This window comes from Balaenoptera ricei, chromosome 2 (genome assembly GCF_028023285.1).
Source record: "Balaenoptera ricei isolate mBalRic1 chromosome 2, mBalRic1.hap2, whole genome shotgun sequence".
NCBI lineage: Eukaryota > Metazoa > Chordata > Mammalia > Artiodactyla > Balaenopteridae > Balaenoptera > Balaenoptera ricei.
This window is the reverse complement of record NC_082640.1, coordinates 36,416,479-36,438,137: the sequence shown is the minus strand read 5'-3', so window position 1 is coordinate 36,438,137 and position 21,659 is coordinate 36,416,479. Positions and strand designations below refer to the sequence as shown.

At 48.7% G+C, this 21,659-nt stretch overlaps 2 protein-coding genes and 1 long non-coding RNA gene across 8 annotated transcripts in view; 1 reads left to right on the top strand and 2 right to left on the bottom strand.

Moving 5' to 3' along the window:
* Window positions 1-21,659, bottom strand: part of HOMER2 (homer scaffold protein 2) — a 97,458-nt gene that overhangs the window by 60,850 nt on the left and 14,949 nt on the right. For 5 of the 6 annotated variants that reach the window (XM_059912368.1, XM_059912367.1, XM_059912365.1 and 2 more), the window contains exon 1: window positions 7,649-8,060. The exons of the other annotated variant lie outside the window; for it this stretch is intronic. In XM_059912368.1, coding sequence (XP_059768351.1) covers window positions 7,649-7,710 — 62 coding nt within the window. In that variant the 5' untranslated portion in view covers window positions 7,711-8,060. Of the gene's footprint in view, window positions 1-7,648; window positions 8,061-21,659 lie in introns of those variants that run through there. 6 annotated transcript variants of the gene reach the window in all.
* Window positions 3,152-7,642, bottom strand: LOC132359090 (uncharacterized). The gene is made up of 3 exons (XR_009500726.1): window positions 7,442-7,642; window positions 4,765-4,963; window positions 3,152-3,347 (listed from the first exon to the last, which is right to left on the bottom strand). It is a non-coding gene; the product is annotated as an uncharacterized LOC132359090 (long non-coding RNA).
* On the top strand, window positions 16,725-16,967 carry LOC132360310 (small ribosomal subunit protein eS27-like). The gene has a single exon (XM_059915360.1). The coding sequence runs from the start codon at window positions 16,812-16,814 to the stop codon at window positions 16,965-16,967; it is 156 nt and encodes a 51-aa protein (XP_059771343.1). The 5' UTR covers window positions 16,725-16,811.

Sequence of the window (21,659 nt, the reverse complement as noted above, 5' to 3'; positions counted from 1 at the left end):
AGGCTGGTAACTTGCCAGGTCAATTGCAAAAGGTGTAAAATACAAAACCAAAGGTGCAGACATACCTCAAAAGAGCATTTGTGATGTATTCATTTACACTATCTATCAGTTGGTCTCTCAGGCTAATAGATATTTTATGTGTGTATTATAATACAAAATTTTCTACAAAAATAGGTGGCAAGTATAGAGTCGCCAGATTTGGTGCGCGCGCACACACACACACACACACACACACAGACACACACATACATATACACAAATACAGAACTGGCGAAATTTAAATTTCATGGATAATTTTAAAATTATTTTCATTGCGCTATAATTCAGATATCATAAAACTCACCCTTTTAAAGTGTACAGTTCAGTGGTTTTCAGTTTACTTACAGCATTGTACAGCCATCACCACTATTTAATTTCAGAGCATTTTCATCACCCCCAAAACCCCATTCATACTCATTAGCAGTCACTCCCATTCTCCCTACCTCCAGCCCCAGGCAACCCCTCATCTACTTTCTGTCTCTATGGATTTGCCTGCTCTGGACATTTCATATACATGGAATCACAGTATGTGGCTTTCTGTGTCTGGCTTTTTTCACTGAGCACAATGTTTTCAAGGTTTATCCCTCATGTAGCATATATCAGTACTTCATTCCTTTTTATGGCTGAATATTAATCCATTGTATGGATATACTACATTTTGTCTCTCCATTCATTAGTTGATGGACACTTGTACTGTTTCCACCTTTTGGCTATTATCAATAATGCTGCTACGAATATCTGTGTACTAGATTTATGTGGCCACGTGTTTTCTTGGCTCTTGGGTTTATACCTAGGAGTGGAATAGTCATATGGTAACTCTATGTTTAACTTTTTGAGGAACTGCCAGGCTTATTTCCAAAGAGGCTGCACCATTTTGCATACCCACCAGCACTGTCTGAGAATTCCAAAGTGCCTGCATCCTTTCCAGAACTTGTTGTTGTCTGTCTTTTTTATTACAGCCCTCCCAGTGGGCATGAAGTAGAGGCTAACAGATACCTAACACATCTCTAGCGGGACAATGGTGTACCTGATGAAGGTGACCTGCACCCTAGGTAGACAGACAGAATGTGTGCCCACTCTGGGCCTCCACGGTCTTACTTGGGTCGCTGCTGTCCCAAGGAGGAACCCACCTCACACTAGGCTGCCTATTTCAGGGTCTCTTATGAACAGGAGAATTTTTTAGTGCTTTTAGAAATATTGAAAACACAGAAAACGGAGGCTTTGAGAGAGGCAAGGAAGGAGTTCAGTAAATACCGAAGCAAAAGGTTTTTAAGTAAGGCAACCTTGGGAGATACAAGCAAAGCTGTAGATTGTGGGCAGGCCATATCTCAAAGACTAGGAAGATGTTCTCCTGGGCTCTGCCATTCTCCTCTTGTCTGGAGTGGCCTGGACAGAGTTGAAACTCAGCATCCCTGTGGGCTGGGGAGAGGTGGTTATGGAAGTCCCCAGTGCCTCAGGAGCATGTCTACTGTTCTTGCTCTGCTTCCAAGCTACTCTGACCATCTCTCAGAGGCTTGAGCTACATGAAGAGAGCTCTGGATCCTTCCAGAACTTCTCTTGTGCAGCTGGAAGCCCCTTGGCTGCTTCCAGCCAATGGTGCCTGCTGGTAGAGACTGAGAGTCTGACTGAGAGTCTACCTACAGCCCAGAGCACCCCGCCTTCCTGTCCCCTTGTCTTGGCCACTGTCCTTGCTTCTGTGCCCAACAGCAGCTCTCTCTCAGGCTACCTTCTTTAAAAACCTACAGAAGCCACTGCTTAGAAGAGTAAACTACGACAGGCAGACGGTAGGTTACACAGTCAAGCTCTACATGCCTTAGGGAACGGTTCGTGTCCCAGTCCCCCTGCCTGAATCCTTTTCTCTGGACTCCCAGGTCCAGGTTCCCTGCATGGCAGAGTCCCTCGGCCTGGGGAGCCTCAGGTGCCATCTCTTCTGGTCATTTATTCAAAAAGTGTGCTGGGACTGTGGGAAACAGTTTGGCAGTTCCTCAAAAAGTTCAACACAGAATTACCATATGATCCAGCTATTCCATTTCTAGGTATATACCCCAAAAGAACTGAAATCCGGGGCTCAAACAAATACTTGTACAATACTCTTCACAGCTGTGTTATTCACAATGGCCGAAAGTTAGAAACAACCCAAATGTCCACCAACAGATGAATGGATAAACAGAATGGGTTAAATACATATAATGGAATATACTATTCAGACATAAAAAGGAATGAAATTTTGACATATACCACAACACAGATGAACCCTGAAAACATGCTGCTAAATGAAATAAGCCAGCCACAAAAGGACAAATACTATATGATCCCACTTATATGAATCAAACAGCCAAATGCGTAGTGACCGAGAGTAGAATGATGATTACCAGGGGCTGGGGGCAGGAGAGAATGGGGCATTACTGCTTAACAAGTACAGAGCCTCTGTTTGGGACGATGAAGAAGGTCTGCAGAGGGGCAGCAGTAACAGGTGTACAACACTGTGAACGTTCTACGTGCTGCTGAATTGCGAACACACTTAGAAGTGGTTAAAATGCTAAACTTTGGGATTTCCCTGGTAGTCCAGTGGTTAAGACTCCGAGCTTCCACTACAGAGGGCGAGGGTCGGGGAGCTAAGATCCCACAAGCTGCACGGCGCGGCCAATAATAATTTTTTTTTTAAATGCTAAACTTTACGTTATGTATATTTTCCAACAACAGCAGCAGAGTGTGCTGGGATGGAGCAGGCCTCAGGAGGACGGGGCAGGGAAGAGCAACCCTGAAGAACAGCTCAAAGGCAGCAGAGGGAAAACTGCAAACAGTGCACATTGAAAGGGCAGGTGGAGCAGAGGTGGGCAAGTTGGGCAAGCGGGAGGGAAGCCAGCGAAGATGGCCAACACCAAGCCCGGGAGCTCAAAGCTTCAAGGAGGGAGCTGTCCAGAGCCTCTAGCGGCTCCAAGGATGCTGAAGACTGCGGAGAGCACAGAGACACAAAAGTGTCCACAGCACTTGACAGCAAGTTGCACCTTCTCAGTAAAAAAGAACTGTGAACTAAAACAGTGAGAGGTTTTTCAGCATCAAATTGCAAAGACTAAAAAAACAAAAACAAAAACAAAACCACTTGCCTGCTGAAAAAGTTCTGGAGATGGATGGCAGTGATGATTGTATAACAATGTGAAAGCACTTAGTGCCAGTGAAGTTCACGCTTAAAAATGGTCAAGATGGTACATCAGGGACTTCCCTGGTGGTCCAGTGGTTAAGACTTCGCCTTCCAATGCGGGGGGTGCAGGTTCAATCCCTGGTCGGGGAGCTAAGATCCCACATGCCTTGTGGCCAAAAAACCAAAACATAAAAAATAAAAAGATGGTATATCATATGTTGTGTACATTTTACCGCAATAAAAAAAAAAAAAAAAGATTAAAAAAAAAAATCCAGCCTGCTAGAGTGGAACGCATCTGTCTCTTTTACACTACTAATGGGGTACGACCGGGAGAGCTCTCTGGGAGGCAATTTATTGAATCAATAATAAATTGATTAAAACTGCATTCTCGGGCTTCCCTGGTGGCGCAGTGGTTGAGAATCTGCCTGCTAATGCAGGGGACACGGGTTCGAGCCCTGGTCTGGGAAGATCCCACATGCCACGGAGCAGCTGGGCCCGTGAGCCACAACTACTGAGCCTGCGCATCTGGAGCCTGTGCCCCGCAACGGGAGGGGCCGCGATAGTGAAAGGCCCGCGCACCGCGATGAAGAGCGGTCCCTGCACCGCGATGAAGAGTGGCCCCCGCTTGCCGCAACTAGGGAAAGCCCTCGCACGAACTGAAGACCCAACACAGCCAAAAATAAATAAATAAAAAAAAAAAAAAAAAACAAAAAAAAACAAAAAAACTGCATTCTCCTGGGACTTCCCTGGCGGTCCAGTGGTTAAGACTCCGTGCTTCCACTGCAGGCAGCATGGGTTCAGTCCCTGGCGGGAGAACTAAGATCCCACATGCTGCATGTGGCCAAAAAAAACTGCGTTCTCCTGAAGCCAACAACTCCACTTTTTTTTTTTAACTTCTTTATTGGAATATAATTGCTTTACAATGGTGTGTTAGTTTCTGCTTTATAACAAAGTGAATCAGCTATACATACACATACATCCCCATATCCCCTCCCTCTTGCGTCTCCCTCCCACTCTCCCTATCCCACCCCTCTAGGTGGTCACAAAGCACCGAGCTGATCTCCCTGTGCTATGTGGCTGCTTCCCACTAGCTATCTATTTTACATTTGGTAGTGTGTATATGTCCGTGCCACTCTCACTTCGTCCCAGCTTACCCTCCCCCTCCCCGGGTCCTCAAGTCCATTCTCTACGTCTGTGTCTTTATTCCTGTCCTGCCCCTAGGTTCTTCAGAACCATTTTTTTTAGATTCCATATATATGTGTTAGCATACGGTATTTGTTCTTCTCTTTCTGACTTACTTCACTCTGTATGACAGACTCTAGGTCCATCCACCTCACTACAAACAACTCAATTTCAAACAACTCCACTTCTAGGAACCTATTCAAGGGCAATAAATGAGGACGTGCAAAGGTATGAGGGCAAAAGGGCAGTCACTGAAGAGCTGTTTATTACACACACCTCCCCCGACACACACGCAATCCTTGTAAATAACCTAAATGCTCCAAAGTGAGGGATTGTTTAAATCAAGCATAAAATACCCATGCAAGACATACCACTCAGCCTTTAAAAATTGTAGTACTTACTAACATGGAAAGATGTTCTTTTTTCCTTTACCCATCATGATTTATTCTTTACTTCGTTAAATTATCATTCAATGATTTACATCCAGAAGTTACTGAATAAGGAGGCCAACAGGTGTTGCTGAGTACAGTCTGTGTCCCCTTTCCTTCTGAACAGAACCAGCTAGGACTTGAAGGGCTTCAGTGTCACTCAAAATCTCTTCTTCAAAGAAAACAAAACAAACAAAAAAGAACTCATAGGTTCCAGAGTTCCAACAAAAGCTTGCCAACACTAGGACTATAGATGTTAATAAGGACATATAGCATTAAAATGAAAAGAGAAGGTTACAAAAAAGCATCCTACTATGATCTCATTCTTATAAATATGCATACTAATATAAATATATATTAACTTAGCAAATATCTACTCCGCAGCTCCATAGGAAAGCTATGCTGACCATTGGGAATACCCCAGAACAAGACCACCACGGCCTCTGCCTCAGAATCCAGGGAGCTCTGGAGCTACCTGTGTGTGCATGAGAAAGACCGGGGAATGGTGACCACAGAGCTGGGGTTTTCTCTGGCAAGGGAGAAATGAGGGTTATTGAATGCGTGCGAGGTGAAGACAGTGAGCCTTGCTACAACCTGAAATTGTGTCTGGGCAAGAGAGAGGCCAGTGTCGCTCGCTTCCCAACCTAGAGGTCAAGTGTAGAACCACCTGGACCAAATAAGACAGGTGTGAGAGGACCCCAAACACCACGGTTGACAGAGGGAGAGGGGTAGGTGCTCTCAAGAGCTTTATACAGGGACTTCCCTGGCAGTCCAGTGGTTAAGACTCCATGCTTCCACCACGGGGGTTACGGGTTCAATCCCTGGTCAGGGAACTAAGATCTCCGATGCTGCGCAGCCAAAAAAAAAAGGAACTTTATACAGCATGGTGCCGAGAGTTAACATTATATTGTATACTTACCATTTTGCAAAGATCTTCTGTTAAGTGTTCTTATCTCACACACACAAATAATAAGCAAGAAGGGCAGGAGGAAGCTTTTGGAGGGAATGGATTTGTTTATGGCATAGATTGTGGTGACAGTTTTGCAGGTGTGTTCTTATCTCCAAACTCATTACGTTGTGTACATCAAATATGTACAGCTTTTTGTATGTCATTTATACCTCAATAAACTGTTTTTCTTAAAAAGTTTAGCTAGCAAGGGAACAGAATTGACAGAAGCTGGATAGGGATTTGGTACCAACAGAACTGAGACCCAAGGTGCCCTCTGAGTGCCCAGGAGCTTGGCTAGATATCTCCAAACCACGGACTGCCCTGGAAAGAGCCAGAACCCTCATTTTTAGTGGTTGTTTGGGCTTGTTTCTAACTCACAGTTAATCCACTGGTTTCCAACCTACTGACCAAGAAGTGGCCATTTATTCATATCTTCCCTGTGGACCCCACTTATTGAAAGATTTTGAACTTCCAGGCAGTATTTATGAAAGAATAATTTGTTTTCTCACTTCTTTATTGACTGAAGTCATGTATAACTTCCAAACAGCCTTCTAATCAGCAGGATTTCACCAAGGTGTCCTCAAGAATTGATAGGATTCCAGCCAAAAAGGAAGGTACATTAGTTACCTGCCCAAGCAGCCTAAAGCAGAACAACTGCCCTTTGTCTTAGGGAAATACTGAAATAGCTTGGACACCGGTTCCTACCCTCCCAGGCCCCTTGGTGGGAACTGCTGGACAGCCATTTCCTTTGCACCCAAGGGCATTGCACACGACACCAAAGACACACACGGGAAGGCACAAGCAGAGAGGACCTGCCCCCGTGGGGAGAGCAACAAGTCCCAGCACCACGTAAGGCAGAAGTGACATGTTTAGCAGTTAACATTATGAGGCTGAAACACCGTATGTCTTAAGGGAAGGAAGCCTAGTAAATAAAAATAAATCCCTTGTTCTAGAGCCACCGTGAGTTTACTCTGACATGCAGAAATAATGCACCTCTCTCCAGCCTTTTATTTGCTGCAGTCCCACGCACACAGTAGGTCCAAAATATTTGCTGAACTAAATGATTTGGCTTCGATGTAATGTGGAAAGTATATCGGATGTGCCCAACAAAGCAAAAATTCCTTTCTATTATTACCCACAATGTCAAGGGCAAATGTGTAACCAGCTCATCTGGTCCAAGAGCTCAGGTGTGGGGGGCCCCAAAGCAGGCCTCCTTCAGTTCCGGAGAGCGTCCCTGGGACAGCTGGCGAGGCCGGAGCTCTACAGGACTGGACCCTACACTCCATGGAGCAGCTCAGAGTCAGAGTCGTGGAGAACACTGGGGCAGTGGATTCCCAAGGACACCCGGGGCCAAGAACAGGCAGGGCTGCTGGAACCCTGCATCCTCCAAGCATCCAGGCCCAGACCTCTATCTACACTCCTAAAAGCCCTTCAAAAATCTAACACTTGGCCCTAGGGACAGAGAGATGAATGAGATGCTGTCCCAGACAGCACACACTGGCAGTGACACCGACTGAGTAGAAAGCCAGCACCTAAGGGTGCAGACCTGAGGGCTCAGGTACGGCAGTCAGAGGTCTTTGCCAGGGATCCTCGATCTGGTTGGGACAGTGCCCAAAAGCCATGGGACAGGACATCACAGTGCTCAGATTCCCCTCCCACTGGGGGCTCATTTCCATGTTCTACTTGAATATCAGGCCCCACCTTAGCAGGGGTGCTGGGTGATCCACAGGGGCTTACGTGCTTGTTCCCAAGTTCTTCTCCATGGAGCTTTTCCATACGCTCACTTCCACAGCTTCAAGAACCATCTCCTCATGATGAGGCCGAGACGTCTGCCTACAGCCCAGGTGTCTCTCCTGAACGTGGCGCCCACACCTCACCTCCCTGCAGCCCTATTTCAGGTGCTCCCACCTTCGGCTCTGTCGGCACGGCAGAACCCCGAGGAGTCTCATGCCAGCACACAGCAGGAACATCTCTGGCCTCTGTCCGCTCCCCTGCAGCTCAGGCCCTTAACCTTCTTCCTAGCAGCGTCCTCCAATGGGCCACAGGTGTGCTGAGCCATGAGTCTGCACGGCACAGAACTCGGAGGGCATCCATCCATCGCGGTGTGGCTCATCAAAGCTCTGCCCACTGACTCTGTCAATTGCCTGGCAGAAAGCAGGCATCTGGAAGGTGTCTTGAGAAAGAAGTGGCTTTTTTCTCATTTGTACAAAGATGTCACGGGGTTGGGAGGAAGGAGCTTGTTGACAAGGGGATCTCCTCAACCCTCGGGTGCACAGCAGAGCCGGGGACGACTGGAGTGCCCGGGCTGGTCACTTCTGACCATGAGCAGTCTCGTCCGTTTACCCATGAGCTGTACAAATATTTTCCGTGTGTCCATGACGTTAAGAAGATTGGGCAACTCTGGCCTCGCTTACAACCACAGCCTCTCTCTGTTTCTGGATCCTTTCTGTTGGCATCTAAACAAGCTCAGGTTTCTCCCGTGTGCACCACCTGTAAGGCCGCGTGCCTGCCCCACCCAACATCCCCTTCTGCCCACAGGCCACTGCTCCGGGAAGCAGCACCAGGCTGCTCACCAGGGAAGGATCCAGGAGGACCAAGGCCCAGTAATGGGGACAGTCTAGGTGGGCCACGAAACCACCTCCGTCCAGAATCCCGCCGTCACTCTTCCACCTGGGGCGCCTCAGGTGCATGATTACACATTACTAGTCTAACAATTCAGTTCTTCAACTCTCCCCACAAAGAGGTTTCATGGGTCAAACTGACCTCAGACTCCAGCATTAGTTACAAAAAAAAAAAAAAAAAGTCAAAGAGTCAACCAGGAATTAAATGGAATGTCCAGGAAGAGTTCAGTTAATACATTACCACAATAGAGCACTATGTCACCATTTAAAAAGAGAACATTATTATGACTATATAAATACTGTTCCCTGCAGAGCCAAGAAATGTGCCAGGAATTCTATTTCCTTCTGTACAGTTCCAATGTCAAGAGCCAAATGCTCCTCAAAGGAAAAGCTCCCAGCATCCAGGTCAAAGAGAAGCTTCTCCTCTCCAGCACTCTCCCCACTGTTCAAAGCAGGTGGTATCTTAGTGTGTTTCACATTTGGATCACAACATGCTTGTGGTCATTTTTCTTTTTTGTGGCATTTATCTATTGCCTTCTTTTTCCTATTGAGAAAAGAAACACAGCCCATCTTCCTATAACCCTTGTGGTCTTCCAGCTTCTTGTTCATTCCGAACATTTCCTGGAATCCATTCCAGTCTCTGTCCTGGAGATATTATTCTTGGAGCTGACGACTTCCAGTTCTAATTTGGACTGGGTGCTTCTGAGGCCCACTCACAGCCGTCTGTCTGGAAGTTCTTTTCTTTAGGCTCCCAGAAGCTACCAATTCTCTTTCTGCCCCCAGCTGCCTCCTTCATAGGCTTCACCCTTGTTTGGCTGGTGTAGACCCTCAGAATGAGTGGGAAGTAAACTTTTAAGTCCTTGCATACCTGTAACTGCCTTTACTCTCCCCCCTGACACTTGATGAATTTGGCTAGGTGTATTTGCTTCCTAGGGCTATAAATGACCACCAACTGGGTGGCTTAAAACAACAGGATTATTCTCTCACGGTGTGGAGGCCAGAAGTCCGAAATCAGTTTCACTGGGCTAAAACCAAGGTGTCAGGAAGGCCAAGCTCCCTCCAAAGTCTTGAGGGGAGAATCCGACTCCTGGCCTTTTCTAGCTTCTAGGGTTGCATTCCTTGACCTCTCCCTCCATCTTCAAATCTCTCTCTGCTGAGGTCTTCATGTCCCCATCTCTCTTCTGTATCTGTGTATAGTAAAATCTCCTTAGGCCTCTCTCTCATAAGGACACGTGTGATTGCATCAGGGCCCACCAGGATAATCCACCATAATCTCCTCATCTCAAGATCCTCCCCTTAATCACATCTACAGACCCTTTTTTTACCTTATAAGGTAACACAGGTTCCAGAGATTAGGGCCTGATATTTATAGGGGACATTTTTCAGTCTACTCTGCAGGATATAAAAATTTTTTCCAATGGTTAAAAAGTTATTTTCCCTCGGTGTCTTGAAGGCCTGGCTTTACTATTGATTGTCTTTCATCCATGTTATCTGATTAGACGTTTATTTTGCTGGCTCTTCCTCTTCCTGATTCCTCAGCGTGACAGCACTCCTCGTTCCCTCCCTAGCTAATCTGAGTAGGTACCATGGCTTCAAACACCATCCATTGACCCCAGATCCACGCCGGATGAAGGAAGGCTTTGTTCTTGCCCCCCAGCCTTGCCTCTGCCAACGAAGTTCACCTGTCCTCATTTTCCCCTGAGACCTTCCATTAAAGTCCCAGCTTTCAGCACCACGTCTCATTCCTGCCCTGGGATGGACCTGCAGGCTTAGTTGAGAGGCTCTCTGGGGTTCTGCAGGGCAGACTGGCCCGCTCCACTCGGGCCCACTGGGCTCTGGGCTCCTCTGCTACATTTCTGATGTGGCCATACCTCCACCTGCTTTCTATCGTCCAGAAATTTGTTGCAATCTCTCAGCTGCTGCTGATTCCCTCCCATTCACTTTGCTGTCATAGGATTATACTTTTAATAATCTCTTTATTATCATTTTAATGGGTTCTGGGGAGGAAGGGGAGACAGAGGCACATGCGCTGAATCCTTCATCTTGAACTCTACGTTAATCTCCTTAACTTTTCAGTTATAACTTGCATATGCCGCAAAGATAACAGACGTTCTATTCTAAGCCCCTTGTCCGTGGGCTCCCATTGGTGGGAAGTGGGGGTGGGGACGGCAGGTTTCGGGTTCACATCCCAGCTTGTCACCTCCCACCCACCTCCGACACACACAGACCCTCCTTGTCTGAGTACTGCTGCTCCTGACACAGATCTGCCAGTGCGAGTTATGGGACTGGCAGACTGCATGCGGCTTTCCTCTTTCCAGGATTTTTTTTTAAAAGCAAATTACTTCTGTGGCCTTCCCGATAAGGCCGGAATACAGGCACTGGGACATGAAATGAAGAGAAAGGACAATGTTAAATGGGGAACATCTTTTGCAGGTTCCATCAGCCCAAGAGAACCTTTTCACTCAAAAGCGAAGCCTGCATGACACATCCCTGCCTTACCAAGGCTCAAGTTTAAAAATAAACACGGGCATTTGAAGGAGCACAAAAATAATTTGTGCCCGAGGCTCCACAGAACCCCATGGCACCAGGTGTATGCTGACCCCGCAGGAGCTGAGACAGGCCACGTTCAATAGAAAGTCAGCCCTTGTGGACCTCAAACAAGCGATACACGAGTAAAGGGAGCCTTTTTGTGCTGGATTCCCTTGTACTACACAGCGTCAACTGCACCCCATTCAGACCAACCACGGGCGTCTGCTCTGTCTAGCTATTCATACAAGGGCTGTGAAGGCAGCCCCCATCCCCAGGCCCGGAGCCCAAATCCAAGACCTCACCCAGCCTTTGTCTCCTCCTCCCTATCAATCCCTGTACCAACGTACAGGACTAACAAAACAGAAGTTCCCGCTCATCCATACCTGTGCCTTCAGAGGAGCTGTGCCTTCCCCCTGGAATGCCCCCTTGTTCACGGCCACCCCCCACTTAGCCCACCCCCACTGGTCAGAATCCTACCATCTTTCAAGACAAAGTGCAATTTGGTCACCTCTTCCAGAGGCACCTGGGTCCACCACCAGACCGGATTCTCTCTCTGGAGCCTAGCTTTCTGTGTCTCCTCTGTGGCCCTCATATTATTCTGCCTTGTCTTTGGGTAGCTATAGGTGTGCTGTACCCCCCAAATTGGACTGTAAGCCCCCTTGGGCAGGAATCAGGTCTTCATTTCCAGAGCCCCTGCAGCACCTTGATAGAGGAAGTGCTTGAAGTTGTGGCCAGAGCTTTGAGTGAACCCAAGTCACAGAGGGCCCAGAGGGACTAGCTCCTGGCTGGTGTGACCCTGTGAAATTCCACAGGGCAAACAAGCAGACCTTTGTTTGACAGCAGTGGGAACCCCTCTCTACAGCAGAACTGCTAGGTAATGTTTTCCTTCCAGGCACACATACACACAAGCACACATACACACGTGTATGCACACATACACACACAGAGGCATGCAGAGATATATTGACCCTCTCAGCTCCAGGCTGCAACAGGACAGCTGGAGGTCCAGCTTATGGCTTCCACCAGCAACTCCTCCCTTTACCCCAGGTGCTGCACAAATGACCTTTCCCAATGCACTCTGCCTGGCCTGAAAGCACAGCTCTACTGGGGTGAGCTTAAGGGCCAGGACTACGTTTTATGTGCCATGTCACAGCCAGAGCCTGGCACCCAGAAAACATGTCTTAACAAAGTGGTGAGGGAATTCCCTGGCAGTCCAGGGGTTAAGATTCGGCACTCTCACTGCCGTGGCCCAGGGTCCATCCCTGGTCGGGGAACTAAGATCCTGCAAGCTGCATGGCGCAGCCAAAAAACAAAACAAAAAAAACAAAGGGGTGAGAGAGAAGGGTGCACAGAGAGAACAAAAGTGTCCAAGCAAACGGTCAGTCAAGTTCCATTTACACTTCGTTAGGTTTGGAAGGAAATGTACAGAGCATTGGTAAGTCTTCAGTAGACAGAAATAAGTGACTATTAGAAGAATGACATGTTTTCCTATCACACTGTGCTCTGGTTATGATGAATCAGATGGGGGCTATTTATCATACTGGATTTTCTACAGGTTCTTCTCCCTTTTGGAAAAGGTCTGACACTCGACTTTTAGCAGACCCAGGCAGCTAGCAGGTGTCCAGACAGTTGGGGCCTACGTGTGCCCAGAACAGCCCGTGCTCCTTCCCATATACCAAGGACACACTGCCCGTCCCCTCCAAAGGCCCAGATGGCCTGTGTGTAGACTTCTCCCCACTTTCTTTTCATCTCCTCCAAGTGCTCTGCGTCAAGCTTCCATCCTCAGATTCACGAGTTTCCATGCACATTCACATCTGCAGCGCAATTCATGTGCCTCTCCTAAGGCATCTGGTTTTTAAATAGGAAATGCCTTTCCATGTCCTACAGCAATGCTAAGATCCACTCACCAGATCTTGGCAGTACCTTGGAAAAGGTATTTCCTAGAGGTCCTGGCATGTATTGATCATCTGTCGGTGTCTGGCATCGTGCTGGGCGCTGACATACATGGCTCACCTCATTTTCCCAACAACCTTGAGAATCAGTGTCTGTGTCTTCATTTTACAGAGGAAAACAGGGGGAAAAGATTAAGTAATGCACCCAAGGGCACACAAAGTTATCAGGCGGGAGTCACCTGGGTCACCTAAACCCAACACACCCCTCAGGTTCCCTTCCCACTTGTTCCATGAGGCCCCATACCTGTGTTCCCTGACCCTCCTCCTCAGGCTGCCTCCCCTGCCACCATGTTCAGGCAGAAGCCCTCCTGAGGACCTCAGCGGGTCTCTGGGCAAACAGGTTCATCCTTATCCATCTCTCACCAAGGCTGTCATCCCAGGCCTTAAGGAATGATACAGAAATCCAAATCCTGCTCACCAGCAGCAACCCCACAGTCCTTCCCAAAGTCTCCACAGTCAGGAGAAAACCCAGAAAATACCTCCTGAGTTCCCCAAACCTTCAGGTTCCTGCCCAAAGGCTCACAACTCCTAAAGGTGCCCCTGGGGCCTATTTGGACCATGTTGATGAACCACCCACCAGGCAGTAAGATGAGGCAGCAGGCAGCAGCTGGCCCACCTGGTGCTTCAACAGCTGGCCTCCTGGGTGACCACAGAGAATCTCCATCTGGCCCACCTGGGTCTCTATGCAGCCACCAGTCACCCAAACAGGTCTCCTCCTACTGCAGCACTAAACAACTAACTCAGGAAACCCCCTTTTCTCTCCAGCTCCTTGTCCACACTCACCCCTGGTTTGTGAGGCAGGCCTCCTCCTGACCATTACAGAGTTCGTGCTCTCTATTGACCTTTTCTGGACCACATCTACCCACCCACCACCCTCTCAAACAGCACTTCCTCTGGGAAGCTAAGATTCTGCATCCAATTTCTTTTTTTTAATTTAAAAAAAATTTTTTTTTATGTGGACCATTTTTAAAGTCTTTATTGAATTTGTTACAATATTGCTTCTTTTTTTTTTATGTTTTGGTTTTTTGGCCACGCAGCATGTGGGATCTTAGCTCCCCAACCGAGGATGGAACCCGCACTCTCGCACTGGAAGGTGAAGTCTTAACCAGTGGACCGCCAGGGAAGTCCCTCCACCCAATTCCAATGTGTGGGTTTTCCCCAAGCAACTCTCTGAGACACCAAGCTGGGTGTCTTACAATCCAACTCAATTCTGACACCATCCACCTGAAGAGAGGGTCAGATCCCACACGTCACAGGTTCAGTCCCACAAGACCCCCTCCCGCCCCCACTTCATATGTCAATCACAAGTCCAGTTACCACCTGTGCTTCTCACCAGCTGGCGACAGATTCAAGGTCTCAACAGTTTGATTCATTTGCTAGAGCAGTTCACAGAATTCAGAGAAACATTTTACTCACTAGATCACTGGTTTATTATGAAAGGATATAACTCAGGAACAGCCAGATGGAAGAGACACATAGAGCAAGGTATAGAAAAAGGACTCAGAATGTCCCTGCTCCCTCTGAGCGCCACACGCCCCAAATGCCCTCGTGTTCACCAACCTGGAAGCTCTCTGAACCCTGCCCTTTTGGGTTTTTATGGAGGTTTCGTTACAGAGGCATGATTGATGACATCATTGGCGACTGATTCAACCTCCAGTCCCTCTCCCCTCCCCAGAGGTGGGGGAGGGTGGCTGAAAGTTCCAACCCTCCAATCATGTGGTTGGATCCCCCACACCATCCTCAGGTGCTTTCCAAGTCACCTCATTAACATAACAAGACGCCTTTAAGGCTCTCTTCACAGGAAATTCCAAGGGTTTGAGGAGCTCTGTGCCAGGAACAAGACGAAGACCAAATATATATTTATTATAAATTATCACAGAAGCCTTCCCCAGCCTCTCCCTTCCAGGCCAGACACCCCTACCATCTGCCCTCGCGACACCCTGTACCTCTCCTGCAGAGCACAGCTGGATGACCAGGCTCCTCACCAGCACTTCCCTCCCCCCTCAAAGTCCCCGGTCTTCAATCTCTTGTCATCAGACTCTGTCATCCTCTACCCCTCACTGCTGCTGTCAACCACCAGCCCCGTGTCACTCCCCCTCGTTTCTTGATGATTTCAGGATCACAGGCCCTCTCTCCTACACGACTCCTGTCCTGATTCTCAGTCATTTCGACCCACACATACATGATCCTTCCAACTGGCCTCCTAACTGCCTGAACCTCCCTCAGCCTCTCCAACTCCCTGTCAAAACCTGTCATTTATCAATAACTCCAAACCCATCTATCATCTTCATCCCATGCATCCCACTCTCTGCAACTGGCACCCACTCACCCACCCCGCCCAGTTCCTACTCCCAATCACCTTTACCTGCTCTATTGCTCATGGCATTTATCACCTCTAATATGCCATAAAATTTACTTATTTGTTATAGTGTGATTTATCGTGTGACTCGTTCGAATGTAAGTGTCACAAAGGCAGGGATTCTTGTCTGGTTCACCACGTGCAGCACCTGGTATACCAGATACTCAACAAACACTTGTTGAATGAATGAATTTTACTTTTGTAATTATTCAATATCCATCTCCCCTGCTATACTGTAAGCTCTACAAGGACAGAGGCCAAATCCATCTTAGTCACCCCTGGAAGTACTCAGTAAATATTACTTAACTGAGGGAATGGAGGAGCAAAGCTCATATTGAAGAACTGCATTGCTGGGCTAACCTGCTGCTTGCAGGCTTCCACCCAGCCTGCTTGGATGCACCTCTCTTCCCTCGGGCTGCCACCTGAATACAGGTGACCTAAATAAAGCTGTTGATTCTGAAAAACCCAAGCATGAAGCATCAGAAGCCCATAGACACGGAGATCTGAGCATAAACAGTGCTTTCTGCTGCTGCCATGCAAATATTTGATCCCATGGATGTGGGGGAAATTCATTTTACCTGTTACCAAGAATAGTTTCAGAGGCTACCTGAAAAAGTGCATTCTAAAAACAGATTACCTAGAAGACCCTCAACCATGAACTTCCTCCCAGCAAAAGACACTTAACGAGATCCTATCTAGGTTTCAGATCATAATTTCAGTCTGTGACTTCCTCTTCAAGCTGCACTCATGACTCACTAGGTTAGTTTAGCCATTCGTGGGTAAGAGATTTGCTCTAGGAAAAAAACATATAAATAAACCAAACAATTTTTGTAAGATGCACAAACAGAACCAAATTTCACTACTTCAGACTTAGTCTGACCTCTCACCTAGGATGGAGGGGCTTGAAAACCACCCCCTTTTGTGGAGATAAAGTGCTGACAGGGAAACCAGTCCTGAAAATCACATCACTCAAGCACCTTCCAGCTCTGGTTCCTGACAGGCAGCTCCTTCTATTACAGCCAGGAGAGGCCCAGCTACAGCAAAGCTGCCAGGACATTTGGGGGAAAAATGTTCTCGTGCATCTTTCAGACAAACAATGCAGGCAATCAGCTAAAGCTTGAACCCCTGGCAAGTGTGGGCAAGATCCTGATTCACAGCCAAAAAGCAGGTGAGAGCAATGTGGGCTTTGGTGAGCTTACCACCCTGCTCTGTGTCAAGATTAATATCGATATAACTCATCCGACATAGACCCAGACTAACAGGTTTACTTATTGGGGACTCAGATGCCTACTACGTGATCTGAACATTGTCTTAATAGATGTGATTGCAACATACAACTCAAGAAGACTTAAGAATTAAGTCATTCTGAGAAACTCTACTGAAATCTGAGAAGAAAGAAACTGGAAGAGAGAAGGATGAGAAAAGGAAGACCAAGGACTGGGTTCGGGAGATTCAGGGCAAAATGTGTAGAAAACTCAGCTGCGTTCCAGTGGTGATGACTTCCCCACGAGAATGCACCTCTTGCAAAGGATCTCCTTCATCCCTCTCCAGAGGAGGAGAAGAGGAAACACAAGAAGAAGCGCCTGGTGCAGAGCCCCAATTCCTATTTCATGGATGTGAAATGCCCAGAATGCTATAAAATCACCACCATCTTTAGCCATGCACAAACAGTTTTGTGCGTTGGCTGCTCTACTGTCCTCTGCCAGCCTACAGGAGGAAAAGTAAGGCTTACTGGAGGATGCTCCTTCAGACAGAGGCAGCACTAAAAGCACCCTGAATCAAGATGAATGGGAAACCATCCCAATAAACACATTTTGGATTTAAAAAAAAAAAAAAGGAAAGAAAAAGAAAACTCAGCTGCATGAACAGCCATGGGTTCACATCAGACTAAATACCTGCTTATAACCCCTGCCCTTTGGAAGGTGTGCTAACAGAGCTTCCTTAAACACACCTCTTTTCTTTTAAACCTCAAGTACTTTTGAAACAAAGATTGTTTTTGTCATGGAACTGTAAAAGTCTCAGAGTCATACAACGTATATAACCACCAGCCCACTCAGAGTCCTGGCTGTGTGACGTTAAACAAGTAACTTAACCTCTCTGAACTCATTTCCTTATCCATAAAACATGAAGCTTAAATGAAATAATGCCTATAGATAATCAACAAATATTACTTCCCTTCCTCCTGGCAGAACTCAATCTTCTACAGAATCCAAGTAAGACACCACAATGACCGTCTGGCATGACCTATGTCTGTCCAGCACACCATTCTGTGGCCTCACAGATAAAGAACCTGTGTAAGTACAGAACAGGAAGATAGCTGGGAAATAATCAGCCAGTTCTGAGATGCCACCATGGCTCCTGAGGGGAGGGTCATCTGCCAGAAGACAAAGTAGCCTCCTCTTCCCTGCAGAGTCTCCAGAAATCTCCACCAAGTACATATAGAAACCAGTGCCAATACTACAGTGGTTGGGAGGATGCAGATGTGGCCTGAGGCCATGGTTGTCTCGCGTGTGCAGTCACGTGGCAGTGAAGGGACAAATAAGACCAACTAAGAATTCACTGGGCTGATACAAACAGCTGATGGATGCAGCCTCTCAGGGGAAAACTTGCATTATATCACATGACACCTTCAGCCGCTTTCGTGACATTTCCAGGGCTGTGCCAATTTTGCCGGCTGCTTGCAAGGCAGCTGTTTGAAGCTGCATCCCTTTCTCTAAGAGGAGAACCTCCTCGGGCACCCAGCCAAGCTCTCCCCCTGAGAGGCTCCCAGAGGTACAGTATGACCAGGCCTGGGCCACACTGCCATGCTCGGTGTACTCTACTTAATTATTTAGGGAATAAGGCATTGTTTCCTTTGTGGGCAAAGCTTTCAGAATATTTAAAATTCACGGGAGAAGACAAGGAGTGGCTTTTTTTTAGCTCCCTCCTTTGAAGTAAGGGATATGGCTTTCAATCGGGTTGTGGGAGTCCAATTCCAATTTTCCAGAATATTCCATCCTTGGTGAAACATGCCTGCTTTAAAAAAAGAACAAACAAAAAAAAACAGAGAAGAAAAAAAAGGGAGGAAGCCCTGACAAAGGCCAAGCTCGATTAATCATCAGTTTTGTCCCATGGGAGTCACTTTCAAATTTAGCGGATCAGATTCTGTTGGTGCCAAAGTCAGGTAGGAGCCCAGCTATTGCTTGGGAACACGCTGGTTGCAGGGAGGTACGGGGCCCCCCTAAGACAGCAAGCTCTGCTCAACCCCAGGTCCAATTCAGTGCTCGTCTCACCCAACTCCACATCCTGGAAGAGATGCCACAGGCCATCGAGGTGGGCACCTGAGGGCCCACAGAGGTGGGCTCACAGCCCCGGATGAGACATGGGGAGGGGCTAGGCACACCCCAAGGCAATGCCCAAGGAACACGTCCCCACACCACAGATGGGTCACCTGAGGCCCCAGGACGGGTGGAGGGCCCACTCCCTAAAAGGACAGTTAATGCACTGTCTCCAAAAAGGCAGGCAGGTTTCCAGGGGGCCTCTGCACCCCAGAGCCGCATACCTGAGCACCTGCAGGGGGTTCATCTCTCCCAGCAAAGCTCAGCCCACAACATGGTCTTCCTGAGCATGAGGAAAACCTGGCAATGCCCAAAGTTGTGTGCTCCTCAGAACAAGAAGGTTTGGACAAAGCTTTTGCAGCCGTCACAGGCCACCTCCTTCTGTCCCTGCCCTGTGTATATACCCAACATGTAACAGGTGCCCTCAGGCTCCCTCAGACACCCACCCGGCTGCCTGTGCCTCCCTCCCACTGGTCGGAGTTCCCCCAGACTTGTCCACAAGAGCAAATCCCCCTCCTCCAAATGGCAGTGCTCACCTACATGGAAACAGCTCTCTCCTCCCCCTACCTCTTGGCCCATGTTCTCCCCTCTCTAAGCTGAACATGCCCAAACCCTTTAAACAAGTGGTTCTAATCTCTTTTTGAGTCAAGGACCCCTTTGAAAATCTGATAAAAAACTATGGCAGAAAAACACAAAAAACTATGGCCATCCTCCCTAGAAAAGCACATGCACATATACAACGCTCCGTACAGTTTGTTGGGGGGGGGGTGTTCACAGACCCCTGAACTGCATATAGGGACTTCATTTTAAGAAAACTTCCTTCAAATCATCCTAAGGAAACATGTGGCCAGACTCCTCCTGCTCTGCTCTCCCTCCTAAATTGGATGAACTCTGACACCCAGAACCAAATACAACATTCTAGATGCAGAGTGAAGCAGACCCATCACCTCTATTATAGCTATTTTCATACTTCGACTGAGGTCTTCAAAGTTTTAGCCAGCCTTCTAGACAACCACACAACCTGGGCGGACTCACATGGAACTCACCATCAACTCAAAATCCCCAAGTCTTTCACATGCTCGGGAAGATCTGCCCCACTTCCCACCCCTTTACCTCGGGGAGAGCCAGGAGGCCACACCCTCTGAGTCACCCAGCATCATCCAGCCTCCCGGTCCTCCCTGCTCTGTTCATCCCCAAATCAGAGCCAGTCCTTCGCTCCTCCCTACATTCTCAAATCCTCTGTGGCCTCACTGAGGTCCTTGAAATCAGCGGGCGCCAGCTGTCCAGCCAGAATATTCCCTTCACCTTCATGCCTTAACGGACACTAGGCTGGTCCCTGAGGATAGCACTCCCCACACCACGCACAGCCTGTCTGTTCCTCTCGCCTCCCACAAAAGCAGAACACAAGGGGAGACGGGCAATTGGTGTCCTTGTGGCCCCCCGAGCACGTGGCTCTCTCTGAGCCCCTGAAGGCGAGGCCATTCCAGACACTTGCCTCCCCTCCCCACCCTCACCAGCCTGCAGGTGTTTCCGGTGATTGATCGGGGGCTTCAGCTCCGAGCCCAGCTGCTTCTTCCAGCCACCTCCTGTCACCACCACCATCCACACGGATAGCCCCCAGCACCCTGGACTCAGCCCCTTGACCTCCGCCAGTCCAATGCCTTCTTCCCCATGCCCTTCAGTGACTTCCCTTCCTTCCCTGAATGGCCCATACCCTTCCCACGGGCTATCACTGTTCCCAACCCCGTGGGAATACCCTGCCTCTCAGCCTGATGCGTCCTGCCATCCGCCTCCCATGCCCACACCCAAGCAACTGGGCAACATCACAAAATTGGGTGGACATGTTTCACTTTAAAGGCATGTTCTCGGACCTCAAACTGTCGCTCTGCAATGGCCCACAAAGCCTGGGTTACTCTGGGAGGCTTACCACCTGCTCCCAATTTCACACCTTTTTCTTCTTCTCAAACTTCCCACACCCAGTCCTCCACCCTTTTTTTTTTTTTAAATAAATTTATTTATTTATTTTTGGCTGCGTTGGGTCTTCGTTGCTGCGCGCGGGCTTTCTCTAGTTGCGGCGAGCAGGGGCTACTCATTGCAGTGGCTTCTCTTGTTGCAGAGCACAGGCTCTAGGCGCACAGGCTTCAGTTGTGGCTCGCGGGCTCTAGAGCGCAGGCTCAGTAGTTGTGGCGCACGGGCTTAGTTGCTCCGCGGCAGGTGGGATCTTCCCAGACCAGGGCTTGAACCCGCATCCCCTGCATTGGCAGGTGGATTCTTAACCACTGCACCAGCAGGGAAGCCCCTCCCCCTTGCTGTGAGCTGATGACCCTGTCTCAAACATCATGGAGAAAACAGGAGGCTTGGACTGGAACTCATGCGTCTTCCACCCCACCCAGACCTGCCTCTATCTGCTCCCACTGTGGCCTCCTTCCCTCCTTTCCAGGAGAGGGTGCCTCCCTCTCCCCGCTCCAAGGGACAATTCTTCCCCTGATGCCCTGAACCCCATGCCTGTCATCTTCTCAAGGCCTGGGCTGCTCTGTCACCCCGCTTCTCTTGGGCAGCATTCCTGCCATCATCACGCATGCTGGAGTTCTCCTATCTTAAATACCTTCTCCCTTTACCCACAGCCTCTCATGTTGTCTTATTCCTCTGCTCCCTAAACAGTCAACTTCTTGAAAAAGTGGTCCACGCATCCCCCACGCAACCCCTGTTCCAGCCTCCCATTCAACTTCCAGCCCACCTGGTGTCCGGCCCCACCTCGTCACTGACTGGGCTGAGGTCAGGGCCACCAGCGGCCACCATGCTACCCAGTCCCAGGCCACTTCTCAGCAGCGCTTGACACTGACGCCCAAGCCCTCCTCCTGGAGACACGGCCCCAGTTCCTCCTCCCTCCCCGGGGGCTCCTCCTCTGTCTTCCTTGCTGGCTCCTCCTCTTCTACCGGCCCCTCGACAGTGGGTGTTCCTGAGCCCTCTCCCCCTCTGCCCACCCTCCCGATCCATCGTGACCTCACGCAATCTACCTCCAGTCTGACCTCCGCTGAGCCCAAGCTGCATACAATCCACTGCCCTCTGCCCAGCTCCACTCACCACCTCTGGCTTAACATGATGCAGTTACTTGCCCTTGACTCACCCACTCCACACCTA

What these genes read in the sequence shown, in the direction of transcription:
- LOC132360310 (XM_059915360.1), top strand. Translation starts at nt 16,812, where the DNA reads ATGGATGTGAAATGCCCAGAATGCTATAAAATCACCACCATCTTTAGC.